General features: G+C 51.7%; 1 protein-coding gene across 2 annotated transcripts in view; it reads left to right on the top strand.

Annotated features, from left to right (window-relative positions):
* KDM4B (lysine demethylase 4B) overlaps window positions 1–3,349 on the top strand; it is a 129,068-nt gene extending 125,719 nt beyond the window's left edge. The window contains exons 22-23 of one of the 2 annotated variants that reach the window (XM_027085394.1): window positions 458–550; window positions 1,526–3,349. In XM_027085394.1, coding sequence (XP_026941195.1) covers window positions 458–550; window positions 1,526–1,702 — 270 coding nt within the window. In that variant the 3' untranslated portion in view covers window positions 1,703–3,349. The remainder of the gene's footprint in view (window positions 1–457; window positions 551–1,525) is intronic. The other variant, XM_027085388.1, reaches the window with a different exon arrangement.
* Window positions 3,350–16,426: the final 13,077 nt, after the last annotated feature.

Here is a 16,426-nt window from a genome sequence, read left to right as displayed (position 1 = left end):
GGCGGGGCCCTCGAAGAGGTCCTGCTGGGGATGATGGCGTTTGCCCACTAACTGAGAAGGTCAGCACAAGCTGGAAGGTTGTCCAACTGTCCAATATTATCCCCTTTGGAGGTGTCTTCCCGGTGTGTGTGTGTGTGTGTGTGTGTGGGTGTGGTAGAACATACATAACATAAAATTTACTGTTTTAACCAATTTTTAAGCGTACAATTCAGTGCCCTTGTTTTTTTTAAAAACCAAGTTGGTTGTGAGCTTCTCACCGTAATTGTGGAAAAGAAATTATTGAAAGGGGTGGAATCTTTGACGAGAAACCACCCGTATCCCAGCGGGAAAGATGATAGCTGCTGACCCTGTGCTGCTTCCCGTGGCTTGTCTGGCAAGCAGGCCGTGAGAGTGCGGGTGTCGGGCCTCAGCCAGCCAGGCTGAGCAGCCAGCAAGCTGAACTGTGTCCCCTTGGCAGGTGGAGTTCGAGGATGGGTCCCAGCTGACAGTGAAGCGTGGTGACATCTTCACCCTGGACGAGGAGCTCCCCAAGAGGGTCCGGTCCCGGCTGGTAAGTGGCTGGGGGTGGGGGTGAGCGCTGCTGCCTGGGAGAGTGACCCGTCAGGTGGCCTTGACCTCCTGCCTTGGCCTTTGCCTGGTCTGGGATGGGAGGGTCAGCCCGGCCGGCGAGGAGGAGACAGAAGCGCCTGCACATGGATCTGAGCTGCAGGTCAGCAATGCACAAAGGAACAGGGGAGACTGGCCTCTTCTCACAGCCTTTCACTGTCTTCTTTCTTTAGTGTTTAATCCAAGGTTTTGAGGATTGGGGGCTGTGGCCATGGGTGGAAGAGCTGAGTCAGAGCTGGTGGGGGTCTCAGATGCCAGGTTCCCTTGGGGGACGGACAGGAGCTGCCAGGCAGACGAGTGGCCTGTATACACCCTGGCCTTGCCTCCTGCACTCTGTGGATGGCAGGGTGCCCGTCCTGCTAGGGAGCCAGTGACTGGGAGCTTAGGGCCCCTCCTCTGCCTGATGGGGGGCTCACTCAGTGAGCGTTGTTTCTCAGAACATTGTCATTGGCTGAGGGTCAGCAGCCCAGGGCCCTTGACCCCCAGCAGGGCAGGCATCTCCTCCAGCCAGGCCCCCGAGCGGAGCCTGTATTTCAGTCTGTTCCGGCTGTGATAACAAAATATTACAGACTGGAATTTACACAGCAAGCTATCTCTCACAGTCCTGGAGGCTGGAAGTTCAAGATCAAGGTATCAGCAGATTCGGCGCCTGGTGAGGGCTGGATCCTGGCTTACAGACACCTGCCTTCTGGTGTGCCCACATGGTGGAGAGAGAGAGCAAGAGAGAGCTCTCTGGGATCCCTTTATAAGGGCACTGATCCCATTCGCAAGGGCTGCACCCTCATGACCTCATCACCTCCTGATACCATCACACTGTGGCAGGGTAGGGCTTCAACACAGGACTCTGGGGGGGGGACACAGACCTAAAGGCCACAGCACCCCATCCGCACTAACCCCAGTGCCGTCTGATCTCCTGCAGTCGGTCACCACGGGGGCCCCGCAGGAAAATGTCTTCTCGGGAGAAGAGGTGAAGGCCGCCAAGCGCCCGCGGGTGGGCACCCCTCGCGCCGCGGAGGACTCGGGGCGGAACCCGGACTACCCGGCCTTCATGGAGAGCCTCCTGCAGGCGCAGTGCTGGCCCGGAGCCCCGTTCTAGGACAGCCGGCCGCCCGGCGACCCCTTGGCCCAGCAAGGCAGGCGCGGCGGGCCCAGGCATTTGCTTGCTGTGAATCCCTGTCCTCGCCTCCGTGGCCCAAGAGGCTACCTCGGCGACAGGAGCGAGCAGGACGCCACACGCGCCCCCGGACTCAGGGAGCAGGGCCACGTGGGCTCTGGGGGGCCGGCGGGGGCACGCGCCACCCCCTCAACCCAGATTCGTAAACCACGTAAGCTCTTCTTCTCGAAAAGGTGCTACTGCATTGCCTGCCTCCTGAGCAGCCTTTGAGATTGTGACTTCTGTACATAAATCACCTTTGTGAGGTTCTTTCTATAAATACCTATTGTTTAAAAAAAACGCAAGAAGAGAAGGAAAGAAACGGAAAAACAAGCCCCAAAGTTGTTTTCTAGATTTGTGGCTTTAAAAACAACAAGACAAAATGTCCTTTTTCTCAGAACCAAGATTGCTGCGGGAGATGAAGGCAGCTCGTCTTTTCGTTTGTTGTGTTTTCTGGTCTCGCTGGTCTGAGTGGCGGGGATGCACTGTAGCTGCGGTGAGGCCTGGGGGCACCCAGGGATCCCGGACGGTGGCGCCTGGTCACTCACTCTCTCCCAGTCGTGAGATCGAGAAGGTCCAGGTGGCTGGCACCGCCGCCAGCGCCCAATGGGAGGAGACCGGCAGCTCCCTGGGTGGCCTGCCCCTTGTCTGCGTGGCCTTTTGCAAAATAAACGCTCTCTCCTCTGGTGGCTCCATCTTTTGCTTCTTCCCCTCGGGAGACCCATCCCCCAGCTGAGGCCTCGGGTGGGCGGTCCTCGGGGGGTCCGGCTACGGCCCAGGTGTGCAGGGGGTCTTCCCCGGAACCCGAGGGGCTGGCACATCCTGTATCCTCTCCGTGACGCGTGGATTTGTGTGTCCAGGAGAGAGAGAGCGCGAGGGAATCGTTTTCAGCTCAGAGGAAATCTGCCTCGTAAGGGTTGTGGGTTGAGTTTCCAGGCAAAAACGTGCTTCTTAGCCCCCTGCCTCTCAGCTGCCCCGCTGTCCCCTGTAGGGGGATTGAGGGCGTCATTTGCTTGTATAGAACTTTTTTTAATTTAAAAAAAGAGGCTCTAACGGTTGCCAGGCCAGAGAGAACCATGTAAGGGAAGTGGAGAGCAACTTCCTTGATGGGGAGGGGGCAGGTGACCCGGAGGGGCGGGTGGGGCGGGAGGTGCCAGGGGAGTCGGCGGAATGTCTGGGTTTCCTCTGCATGCAGCAGCCCCTGCCCCAGGGCGCTGTCACTGTGTTCATATGTAGTTTGAAAATGCTATTTATATTGTAAAGAGAATAAAAGGAAGCGGGCAGACGCCCCTGCGGCCCTGGGTTGGGCGGTGGGCCGGCCCCCGTGGCCGGTCCCTCTGGGTTGCTGCACCCCGTCCGTCGGTCGTGGGTTCCCAGACAACTCGTGCAGACAGGTGGTCTCACAGCAAAGGGGAACGCACACTTCCCCCACGAAGATAACATCCGTGTCTGTGTGCGAAAGCAAAAAACAAACCCACCCACCCTGGTTTTTTTCCCACCTGAGATTAAGGATGCGCGCTGTATTTTTGCCTAATTCCCCTGCCTCTAGGTTCATAATGAATTAAAGGCTCGCGAGCACTGCGAATTACAGCTCCAGGTCTTTGCAGTGTCTTCTTTTCTGAGTGGGCGCCGGAAAGGCGGTCGGCGGTCGGCGTTCTCCGGCAGGGGTGGGCTCCGGTCTCCCCCTCCAGGATGGAACAGGCGTGGAGCCTACCCGGAGGCGGGGCGGGGGGTGGGGCACGCGGCCTGGCACCGCAGCCCCTGCTCCCCGCCTCCAGGGTGGAAGAAGTTTCCTTCCTGAGCTGGACATCTGAAGCTTGGCCCCACACAGGCCCCCAGCATCAGAGGCAGTCAGGGACCCTCTTCGTCTGACCCACCCCTTGCTTGTCAGGGCCTGTGGCCACCCTCTCCCCCGGCCCTCCCAGCCTCAACCCAGTTCTTGTGACATCTGAGCCGGGGAGCGTATCTTGTGGTGGGCGGCCGCTGGGCATATGGGAGACAGTGGGGTCTCCCACAGTGGGGTGAGGCTGGGACCCCCGTATTCATGACCGTGTCGCTTGTCCAGCCAATACTGGGGATACAGCAGTAGGTGTGTCACCAGTGGGAGAGTTAGACAGTACGTAAAATGGGATGTCAGCTGTGATGTGAAGAACTGGGAGTCCTGAAGGAGATGAGAGGTTGAGCCATGGGGACTTCTTGGGACACGGCCCGTGCAGAGGCCCTGGGGCAGCACCGGGCCTGGATGTTTGGAGGGACAGTGAGGAGGCCGCTGTGTCAGGAGCAGAGTGAGCGAGGGGGAGACATGGAGGAGGGGAGGGCAGGGAGGGGACGGGGCAGGCCGTGCAGGGCCTTGTGGGCCGCGGGGAGGACTTGGGCTTTTACCCCCAGGGAGGTGGGACCCTGGAGGGCTGTGGGCCAAGGAGGAGGGGCGGGGCCTGACAGTTGCTCACAGGCGCCCTCTGGCTACTGAGAGGAGGACAGACCGTAGGGTGAGGTGGGAGCTGGGGACCAGGACAGAGGGGGCTGCGCTGAGCATCTGGATAGATGGCTTTTGCCATGACCTGAGATGGGTAGGCTCGGGGTGGGGAGAGGCCAGGAGCTCAGCTTTGAGCACGATCCCCCCCATATGAAGGTACATGGCTGGACATGGGGCCGAGGGCCAGAGGAGGGCCTTTAGGAGACATCAGCACCCAGGGGATATACTTACTGGATAGGTGGGCCCTGGAGTGTCTGTGCAAGACAGTGATGTGGGGGAGGTCAGGAGCATGGGGCCGTGGACAGGGCGCCCCCCGGGCCTCGGTGTTTCTTCTGCAGAACGGGTGTCCTTCAGGGTGCTGTGTCCTGAAATCTCCATCCAGTCATTGCCACCATCACCCCACTTCCCAGACCCCCTTTCATAGAGATGCTGCTTCCAGCGCCCTCAACAGAGCCACCGGGACTCAGTTTCCCCATTGCTGCGGGGGAGTCTCTGTGACATCGACCAGGTGAGTCAGCATGTTCTGAGCCTGCCTGGGGCCTGGCGGACATGGTCGGTCCTCAGCGCCAAGGAGGGGGCCACAGACAACAGCAGTGCAAGTGGCTGACCCAGGTGATCTCAGCAAGGCTATAGATGGCCCGCTGTTCCCAGCGCTCTCTGAAACGTCATAAAATGGGGAGGCAGTTCGGGACAGGCCATCGTGGACTGAGGCCAGGGCTAAGACACCAGGCTGGATCCCCAACCGTGCGGCCACATGGAGCGGTGGGGTCCATGTGGTGCTGGGCTCTGTGCCCAGCCCTGGAGTTTGAGTCGTTTATCAGGTGGCCAATATCAACCGTCCTGTGCCAGGACCTGGAAGGTGGCTGAGGAAGAGGGGCACACGGTCGCTGCTTCTCTGGAATTTAGAGTTCAGGAAAGCAGGCAAATGATGGAAATGTAAGGGACCCTATATACAGCTTTGACATGTGTCCTAAAGGACAAGAAGGAGGGCAGAGACAGAGGGTAAGCCGTGGTCTCAGAGACCTGTCAGATGGGATGTCAGGATCCTAAAGAGGTGATGTTTAGACCCGACCCCTCAAGGGAGGTCGATCAGATTTGGGCCAGGGGTGCGTGGTGTTGAATACCGCAGCCTCTTAGGGCAAGGTCCCCGCAACCTACAGCCCTCAGTCCAAATCCAGTCCTCCACTTGTTTTTATAAATAAAGTTTTATTGGCACAGGCACGCCCATTCATTGAGTACCGTCTATGGCGGCTTTTGCTCTACAAGGGAGGGCTGAGCAGAGACCACCTGGCAGCCCAAAAGCTAGACATAGAGTATTTGGCCCTTTACAGAAAAAATTTGTACTCATTTCAGACTTAGAGACAGTGAGAGGTGACAGCCTCCATATACCCGCTCTGTTCCTGCGACAGAATCGTTCTCTCATGGGGCATCCCTCAGTGCCCAGATCCACCTTGTCCCTCAAAGGCCCCTGATTAGGCGCTCTGTACCTAGCGCACCCCCCCCCACCCCCACCCCACAAAGAGCTCAGTGAGAAGAAAGGGACTTTGGCCTGGGCCCTTCCATCCAATCGTCATCCATCCACTGGGGGCTGTTTCCTCCACACCTGGAACATCTCTGCTCATCCTGCTGATTGCTGGCAGGAGGACCAAACACCCACTGTGTTCAACCCCTCAGGCTGCCCCCACCCCCTCAGGTCACCCCAGTGCAGAGAAGGACAGCGAATTTAGGCCTCCCTTGGCCTCTGCAGCCTGCGAGTCCTGGCTCTAACCCCCGCTGTCACGATTCACGGCTTTTATGACAGTGCTGAAACCTGCATGCCTGCTGCCCCATCTCCCCGTCACCAGCTGTCCCCCCCTACTCTCCTGGCCACCCATTCTGGCTGCCCCCCCGCCCCGGCGAGGCTGCTCGGGGACACAGAGTCACAGCCCCGAGATCACCACCAGGGAGAAAAGCTCCCAAAGACCCCAAGGCCTGGAAGCCAGGCTCAGAGAGCCCTGCAGCTCTCGGCTGGGCTGGGGGACTCACCTCGGAGCTCCGGCACCTGTGCTAGGGAGCGTTATCTATGGGTTAGATTACTTCGTGCTTTTGCTCCCTTAATGGAGAAAATAAGAATTATTTGCTGCCACGGACGGCCAGCCTGAGGGGTGACACAGCGGCCGGCGGAGGCGAGGCCGGGAGAAGTGAGTGGGTGCCTGACGTCTCCCTGAGGTGACGGGGACAGATGGCTCCCCTCCCAGCAGCTTCCGGGGGATGGGGAGGGACCTCCCAGGCAAGACAGCCTCCCTCCCTCCTCTTCCAGGTGGCCTCCACTGCTCTGTTGCCCCCAGCTTAGTTTCAAAGGACCATTAACTGGTGGCTTAAAACAACAGACATTTATTCCTTCCGGTCCTGGAGGAGGTCGGAAGTCCGAGACCAAGCTGTCACAGGGCCACACTCTCTCCGGATGCTCCAGGGGAGAATCCTTCCTGCCTCTTGCAGCTTCTGGTTTCCCCAGGTGTCCCTTGGCTGTGGCCGCATCCCTCTCCACCCTATGTCTTCACACGGCCGTCTCTCTATGTGTCCGTGTCTTTTCTCTGTCTCCGATGTCCCTCAGCCTTTCTCGTACAAGCACGCCAGTCACTGGATTTAGGGCCACCCGGATAATCCAGGACCGCCTCATCATCTCAGAACCCTTAACGTAGTTACATCTGCAAAGGCACTTTTTCCAAATAAGGTCATAGTCACAGGTTCCGGGAAGTAGGGTGTGAGAGTGTTTTGTGGGGGGGAGGCCCCAGGCAAGCCACTCCGGTCTCCTCCCCCACCACAGCCCCAGGGACCCCTGCTGTAGCTCTCTGGTCCCATGACCATCCCCCTACTTGATCGTGAGCCCCGTGAGCATAAGGACACAGTCTCGGTGCCATCAGCACCCCCCATGGGCCTGACAGGCAGATGGATCCTGAGGAACATGGTTGGTGACCTACAAGGGCTGGTGGGAGAGGGTATAAAAGAATTAGGGGGAAGGGGAAACAGTAGCTGGAGTGAAGTGGGGTGACTCGCTCTGAGTACACCTTTTTGAAATAGCTCTGACTCTTAAAATCACGGTCCTGTCTCACATACCCCAAACAATAACTAACTAACGTCAACCAGAATGTGGTGGGAACCCCAAAAATGGAAAACAGTAACACATGAACCCAACTGTGCTCTAAATGAAGGGGGAGGGAGAGAGAAAGGAGCTGATCAAAGTAACTTGGAAAACAGTGTTTTGACTGGATACTGTTAGGCTAGAAACAAAGATACCTATACACCAATGCTGTATTCCAGTAGAAACTGGTTCTCCCAGGTAAGCTATGCTGTAGCTCATTTATGTGAACCCGGGGTTGAACAAATGAGTAAATAAATTGTAGGTGATGAGAGCCAGGTTCCTCTCAGAGAAAGCAATTACAAGGAAGTCAAGAGGATGGGAAGCTAGAACAAACCTTGTGCTAGCTGGAATCAGAAGTCCCAGTATTAATTCATGGTCCTCAATATAGAGAGAAAGATTAGATAGATAGATAGATAGATAGATAGATAGATAGGTAGGTAGATAGAGTCAGATAGTACAGTTAGACACAGAAGTAAATAGTAAATATAGGTGTGTGTGTATGCTTGGATACTCTGATGCCCCGATAGCAACGAGCACACCGGGCACCTGGACTTTGGTTTCTAAGTACCATTCTCTAAAAAACGGAACCAGAACTCCTTGGAGAAGCCATTAACTTTATGCCTGGGGCAGGCAAAACACAAGTCTGGTGCATCTTGAGTTGCCAGAAAGGAAGGAAATACTAAAAAATTTTATAAATATATATATGGGACACAGAACTCAAACCAAAGCCACTCCCAATAACCAACACTAGAAGAATTTGAACAATAAAATAAATGATAGTATTGGATTATAACCTAATAAAATAGAATAAATAACTGAATTAATACATACATGAACTGGCGGAGAAGGGACAGCTCTTCCTTACAGATGAATTCTGATCAGTTAATGTAGGGGTGAAAGTTTACGTTCAAACCGTTCACATTCAGTCACTCAGCAAATGCTGGCGGAGGGCCTTTGCTGTCCTGGCTCTGTTCTGGGAGCTTGGGCTATACGGGGGAAGAAGATAGGCAAAAAAAAAATCCTGTCCATGGGAGCTCACTGCCTCTCAGGAGAGGCAGATAGTGTGAATAACCAAACTATGGAACAGGTTAGAAGACTATAAATGCTACATGAAGAAAAGAAAGTAAGAGAGATGAGGGTGGAGAGTCGGGTTACTATTTTATATAGAATGTTCAGAGTCTCACTGAGAAGGTGACATTTGAGCAAAGACCTGAAGGAAGTGAGGGAGTGAGTCAGGTGTACATCTAGGGGAAGAGAGCTCCCGTGCAGGGCATAGCCTGTGCAAAGGCCCTGGGGCAGGACCATAACTGGTTCATCGGAGGGACAGTGAGGAGGCCCGTGTTTCTGGAGCAGAGTGAGCGAGGGGGAGAGAGGGAGGAGGAGAGGGCAGGGAGGGGACGGGGCAGGTCGTGCAGGGCCTTGTGGGCCATGGGGAGGACTCGGGCTTTTACCCCCAGGAAGGTGGGAGTCCTGGAGGGCTGGGGCAAAGGAGGGGCAGGACCTTATTCAGGTGCCCACAGGCTCCCTCTGGTGGCTGCGGCGGGGAGGACAGACTGTAGGTGGCCAGGGCAGGAGCCTGGAACCAGGGTTGAGGCAAGTGAGTTGGTCCAGATAGGTAATGATGGGGGCTGGATCAGGTGGAATCAGAATGACCATTCTTTGGGTTTAACAGCGTGGGGGTCCCTGCTGACCCTGAAAAGGGGCAGTTAGGGTAGAGCAGGGGCATGAATGACTGGTTGGAGAAGGGTCCACATTTTTACACAAAGAATTGCCCTGTTCTTTGGTAAAAAGTAATATTCCATAGTGCAGATGGACTGTTAATTTGTTTAATCAATACCCTATTGATGGACTCGGAGGTTATTTCCAATTTTTCCCAATTATGAGCTATGCTATAGCAAAGCAGTTTTGTTATTACGTGTGCATGTTTCTCTAGAATAAATATCTAAAAACGGGGGTGGGGAGGGGAGGACTGATGGGTGGAAGCTTCTGTCGTTTTACTTTTAATTCCTGCAGCCAGGTGACCCCCCCAAATACCTTGTGCACCCCGACGTGCATTGGAGGAGGATGCCTCCTCCCCGTACCTTCCAGGATGAAAGCTCTCACCTAGCCTGTGATCCCCATCTATCGGATCGGTAAAAAGCTATATCTGATCATGGCCTTAACATTTATTCCTTTTATAATGAGTCAGGTTGAGCATCCTTTCAGATGATTAAAAGCCTTTTGTCAGAACTGTCTTGAAACACAGAATTTTAAAATTCCCCGATGACCATTTCCTGCCAGCGAGAGGGCTGATTTGATGTTCAATCTTTCACCGTGCTGTATCCATCCAGCCCCGCGTCACTGGCTGAGCTGTGGGTCAGGGGCCACACCCAGGCTTACCCTTCTCTTATTTGATTCTGTGAAATTGGAAAAACCAAGCCCATAATTACTGAGTAGTGAGACTGTCAGCAAACGGCTGGTGGCTGGACATCAGCTCAAACTAGGACGGGGAAAATGCAGGCATGTCTTGCCAAAGACCCCTGTCTGTCACTGCAGGCTGGAAAAAACTGGTCCTTGCCATTTGGGGAAGGACCACACACTCCACACCCCAAGTTTGGTTGTGTTAACGCTGCAAAGAATCCGACATTTGTGTCTGCTGAAGTGTTGGATGTGGTTTTAAAATATACCCCCATGATGAATCATCCATCTTCTTCTCCAGCAGGAAAAGAAAATCATCACTGAAGGCTCAGACCTCTGGTGGCGGAGCTCCGTTTTCTTAAGAAACCCCAATTTGTTCTCAGAGTTAGGAATGGCAGCCCCAAAGGGATTGCCCTGGGCTTCCCGAGTGGCTGAACAGCTCCCGGCCACACTCCTGGTGAGCAGCCGTCTGAAATAACAGCCGCAGACGTGGGCAGCATGATCAGTGTTGCAGAGAAATATCTCAATACGCATGTTTCAAAAAATGCACGTGAGCACTTTTTCCCAGGAATGCCTGCGTCCTTCAGTGGACAAAGTGTTGTTGCCGCTGCTCAGCTTGAAGAGGGTGATGGGACTGGTTTCATAATCATTTTCATTGCTGTGTCCCCATGAGAAGGCAAGTCACTGCTACTGGCTGTTTTTGCTATATAAAGCTGTGTGGAATTTATAGTTTATGAGCGACCACCTATTTATGTAGCCATAGCGCCTCCTGGTTGTCCCCCAAGCTGGTGGCCCTTGAGTACCCACCCCACCTCGCCTTCCCCTGGCTACCCTGTGGCTCACAGAGAAATACTTAATTGTAAAGATCCTTCCTTAGAGAAAAAGTTTTTAGTGATTAAACAAGGCAGATGCTGTTGGTGGAAAAACCCAGCAGACATCCCCAATTGCTTCTCCCTTGTCCTCCTCCTTTCCAGTAAAGGCTGGGAAGTCAAAGTACTTGCCTTCCCAGCCTCCCTTGCAGCTATATATGGTCATATGACATGGTTCTGGGCAATGAGACATAGGCAGGGAATTCTGGAGAAGTTTTTTACTTCCTCGTGAAAGGGACAGTCAAGGCTGGTGCTGCCCTTTTTTCCCATTCCTCTTACCTCTTCCTCCCATATGGAATGTGGGCATGATGGCCAGAGCCACAGCAGCCATTTTACAAGAGAGAGGCTGAGTGATGTCCTTGACATCCTTCCTTCATTCCTTCATTCTTTGGATTGGTAGTATTTGCTTATTTACAGGGTGTAAATACTGTCACCATGGCTGAATTCAAGCTAGCAACCTGATGTCACTGATTGCAGAATCATAAAAAGAAGCACAGTAGCCCACCATTATATAGTGTTTCCACCAGATACAATAAATATAAAAAACCTGAAGAACATACATGATAGCAAAACACAGTAAAATAAGTAGCAAGTGATGAGTTTTGAATACTTATTTCTTTGTTTTTAATATAATTTATTTCATTGGAAGTTTATATAATTTTATTTTTCATAATGGCTGTGTTTAACAACCAGTTCACAACAATAATTGCCTTATTTTGCTCAAGTTTGAGAGAGGGATAAAAACGTTTGGTTGAGCCCAAAGGTCACTGAGTTTTGTTTGAAAAGTATTTCGTCTGGTTCTGTTATATTTTTTTGTGGCTCAGATTGCTAGGGGCCCCACATCATCTTTCAAGAGCATTTCCTAACTGTTGACACCAGGAACAGGGCTCGAGTGACCACAGAGCTAATAAATGCCGATCGATTGCTGTACTTTCCATTCACACTCTTTCCAGTGCTTGTGAGAATTCCTCACGCTCGCGACTTGATGAGTCCTGGCACATACAGATTCTCTGTTTCCTGTTTGGGCTGACCTGTAACTACCACTCACGCTAACAGCATCTTTCTAGGTATTTACCTTACGATTTTAGCACAGCTTTTACACCTCAATGAACCACTTCCAAGCCACTGATACAATTTTTAAATTTCTTTTTTATTAAGCCATCATTTACGTACCATAAACATATCTTCACTCTCACAGTTCTATAAGTTTGGCAAATGCATTCTCATGAATAACCACCACCCAAAACATGATATAGAACATCTCCCTCCCTCCACAGTATTGCCTCATCACCCTCCAAGCTCCAAGGCAACTGTTGATCTGTTTTCTACTCCTCTAGATTAGTGTGACCTGTTCTAGAACTTTCTGTAAATGGAATCCTGCAGAATGTAGCCATGTGTGTCTGGCTTCTTTGTCTCAGCACAGTGCACTTGAGATCCACCCTCATTGCGTGTTTCAGCAGGGAGTTCCTTTTTCGTAGCTGTATAGTATTCCATGCAGGTCTGGACCAGAGTTTGTTTTGTATGCTCACCAGTCAGTGGACATACGTGATTGCAAGTGAAGCCACGTGAATTCATTCATACCCGCAGCTGCTTGTGGGTATTTCATGAGACTATTATCCTCAGCTTTCACTGCTTCTTACTGAACCTTCTCCAGCTGGGGTTTCCAGCATGGAGCTCTTTCAAAGAAAGTTGCAGTGATTAACCTTGTATCTAATTGCAGAGCAGAGGAGGGACAATGCACGGGCGGGCCAGGGACATTCACAGCCACCAGTGTGGCTGGAACAGGGTGAGTGATGGGAGGGCGGGAGGAGACAGAGGGAGCTTGCCCCAGGGAGGAGCTTGGCTTTTGTGCATTTTGCTGGAAGAGGACTGGGATCTCTGGAAGGATTCTGAGTGGGGAAATGTTAGGATCAGCCCAGAGTGGGAGTCAGGAGACCCTGTGAATCCCCTGAAGGGCCACGATAGTAAAACTAGGGGGGGGCTTCCCTGGTGGCGCAGTGGTTGGGAGTCCACCTGCCGATGCAGGCGACGTGGGTTCGTGCCCCAGTCCGGGAAGATTCCACAAGCCGCGGAGCTGCTGGGCCCATGAGCCATGGCCGCTGAGCCTGCGCGTCCGGAGCCTGTGCTCCGCAACGGGAGAGGCCACGGCAGTGAGAGGCCCGCGTACCGCAAAAAAAAAAAAAAAAACTAGGCGGGGCTGATGGACTAGCCCTGCATCCCCCGGGAAAGGGGTGGAGAGCAGCCCTTGAACCCCTGCCTCCGCTGGATTAAACATATTGACACCAGGGTCATGACCATCTGATAACAGAATCCGTTCAGAACAGCTGCCTGGTGACAAGTATAATAAAGCGTATTAATGAGGCCATTATTACTCCCTAATTAAAAGCTAATAATGAAGAGTTAATTGCCTTTAAAAGATGAAGCAAGGCCGGGCTGGGATTTATCTCTGTTTGCCTTTGCTTGCATGGATAGGCAGATATTTGGGAACTAATTAATTGAATCAAATCTTACAGAAAACTAATAATCTCCTCATGCCATTTGGGCTGTTGAATTAAAAGGTGTTTGCTGCGTGTCTGAGTGTTTCCATTTTAAGGTCCTGGGTCCTCTGTTCCTGGCAGGGGGTGGGGTTGGCGAGATGAGGGGGGGCAGGTCTGGGGGCCATTTGTCCTCCTGATCTGGTTCACCCTCCGCTGCCCAGAGGCTGTTCCAGGGAACAGACAGACCTGGCCGAATCTCAGATCTATTTCCGTAATAATAATAATTATTATTACCTTTTATTTTGAAATCGCTTAAGACAAAAGAAGTTACCAGAAATAGTACAGAGAAGTCCTATGTCCCCTTCACCCAAGCTCCCCTATCATCCTATTTTACAGAGCTGTTCTACCTTATCCAAACCAAATTGGCATCATACAGTTAACTCAGGCACAAGGCTTATTCTGATTTCACTGTTTTCCTTTTAGAGTTTATATGGGGATATGTCACATGTCAGCAAGCTCAGCCTTTTAAAGTGTACAGTTCAGTGGCTTTTATTGTATTTACAAGGTTGTGCAGCCATCGCCTCGAATTCCAGAACATTTTATCACCCCAGAAAGAAACCCCGTCCCCATTAGCATCATCCCCTTTCCCCCTCCCCCAGCCCCTGACAACCACGAATCCACTCTCCATTTCTGTGGATTTGCCTGTTCTGGACGTTTCCCATCAATGGAATCACACGCTGTGTATCCTGTGTCTGGCTTCTCTCACTGAGCATCGTGTTCTCAGGGTCCATCCACGCTGTAGTGAGTGTCAGGGCTCCTCTCCTTTTTGTGGGCAAGTTCGTGAATGAATGTATGTTTTCAATTGTCTTGGGTCTGTATTCATTTTTAATTGCACACATCAAATGCAAATATGCCACTGAACACTAGGCATAAAGCTAAATCTTTCTCCACCTCCTGCCTGTTTCCTCAGCCAGGACCCTCCTCTCAGAGGTCAGACCCTATCACATTTTGGCGGGGGGCCCTCCTACACGCTGTTCTCTTTGTGTTGACAGATGTCCACATGTCCCCAGGGAGATGCAGTCACTGTCTTGAGACTGTTTTCACGAAGATGAAATCTCAGTTCTAATGAAATTTGGCCTTGTTCCTTGTTTGTTTTTCTAGAAAATCCCCATAGAATTACCCGCATTTATTTTTCCCTTTTGCTTTTACAAATTGAGTTATCACTTAACTATAAAATGATGCTACAACCTTAAGAGTACAACTTGATGGTTTTGCATATAGAGAGAGACACCTGGGTTACCACCACCCAAACAAGTAGAACAGGGGTTGGCAAACCCTAGCCCACCAGCTACAACCTTAAGAGTACAACTTGATGGTTTTGCATATAGAGAGAGACACCTGGGTTACCACCACCCAAACAAGTAGAACAGGGGTTGGCAAACCCTAGCCCATCCAGCCCCATGTCTGTTTCTGTATGGCCTGGGGAGTAAGGGTGTTTTTACATTCTTTTTTTTTTTTGGCCGTGCCCCTTGGCATGTGGGATCTTAGTTCCCCGACCAGGGAACGAAACCGCGCCCCTTGCATTGGAAGTGCGGAGTCTTAACCACTGAACTGCCAGGCAAGTCCTGTTTTTACATTCTCTCTCTCTTTTTTTTTTTTTGCGGTACGTGGGCCCCTCACTGTTGTGGCCTCTCCCGTTGCGGAGCACAGGCTCCGGACGCGCAGGTTCAGTGGCCATGGCTCATGGGCCCAGCCGCTCCGTGGCATGTGGGATCTTCCCAGACCGGGGCACGAACCCGTGTCCCCTGCATCGGCAGGCGGACTCTCAACCACTGCGCCACCAGGGAAGCCCTGTTTTTACATTCTTAAATGAATTTTTAAAAACCAAGAGGTGACTAATACATCACCACACATGACAATTGTATGAAATTCCCATTTTTGTGTCATAAGTAAAGTTTTACTGAAACACGGCCATGCCCATTTGTTTGTGTATTATCTGTGGCTGTCTTCGAATGACAGGGACATTGCTGAGAAGTTGTGACAGAGACTCTCTGGCCCATCAAGCCTAAAATATTTATTCTCTGGCTCTTTACAAAAAATGTTTGCTGACCCCCGACGGGTGGGCCTCCTTCATGCTCTGAGGCTCAGAGAGGTCAAGAGCTGTGCCCAAGGTCACAAAGCTAATGTTCTCCTCCTTGGCTCGCACAATAACAGGCAAATTTCTGGTCAGTCATTTCTTTATGCAATAGTTATATAACCATGTCCCCCTATGTCCTTCCTGTGCTGGTTGAAATTGGGGCCTCAGGCTGGCTCCTGTGGAGCCCCCAGACTGGGGGAGATCAAGCTAGAACCAGACACCTCTAGTCCTTTGGGGTCAGAGCTTGGGGAGGCCAGAGCAGACTGTAGTGGGGACCCCAGAAGGCTGGTTGGGGAGCTGCTGATGGAACCAGGCTTTGGAGGACAGGAGTTCTCTGGGGAGAGTGGTGTCAAAGGTACAAAGATACCGCTGTGTCAGGTGGCGTGAGGCGATCAGAGCTTGAAGCAGCCAGAGATGCTGCTGTATCTTGAACCCCTTGTCAAGCGCGTACACCACAACCCAAGAGTGACAGAGAGCCATCGACATCACAAAGCTGGTAGTGCCCCTCCATTACTCAGTAACCTTCCTTGGCTCTCCATTGCCCCCAGGATAAAGTCCAAACTATTGATATTATGAACATAGCTTAAAAGGGCCTTCAGCCTCTGGTCCCTATTGGCCTTCCCCTGCCCCCCACCTCTCTGCTTTTAATCCATCTCCGTTTAAAATCGTTATTGACAGGTAAGGACTTACTATTGCCAATTTGTTCATCGTTTTCTAGCTCTGTTTTAGATCTTGCTTCTTAACCAGCTGTCTTTTTGTGTGTTTTGAGGCCTTGGTATCAGTATGCCTTGATTTCTTTATCCGGTTCTTGTGTGTAACTACTACAGGTTTTTCCCCTTTTATTACCACAAGGCTTACATAAAGTGTCTTCAAATCGTAACAGCTACTTTTAAACTGAAAATAACTGAACCTAGACAGCATTCCTAAGCCTTACACTTTTACTTTCCGCTTCACCTTTCAAGTTACAGTTTGCATATTTTTTATATTGTGTATCCAATAAAGGATTATTATAGTTGTGATTATTTTTTTACGTTTGCTTTTTAATTTTTAAACTCAACTTTTATGTGAATTACACACAGCCTTACCATAGCACAGAATCTTTGACCATATTTTTACCATTACCAGTGAGTTGTATGCTACCTCCTGACGCGTTAATGATGTTCATTAGTATCTTTTTTTTTTTTTTTTTT

The sequence above is a fragment of the Aethalodelphis obliquidens genome, unplaced genomic scaffold (assembly GCF_003676395.1).
Source record: "Aethalodelphis obliquidens isolate GAN/ISIS:26980383/991018 unplaced genomic scaffold, ASM367639v1 scaffold53, whole genome shotgun sequence".
NCBI lineage: Eukaryota > Metazoa > Chordata > Mammalia > Artiodactyla > Delphinidae > Aethalodelphis > Aethalodelphis obliquidens.
The sequence above is the reverse complement of the archived record's forward strand: the minus strand, read 5'-3'. Positions and strand labels throughout refer to the sequence as shown.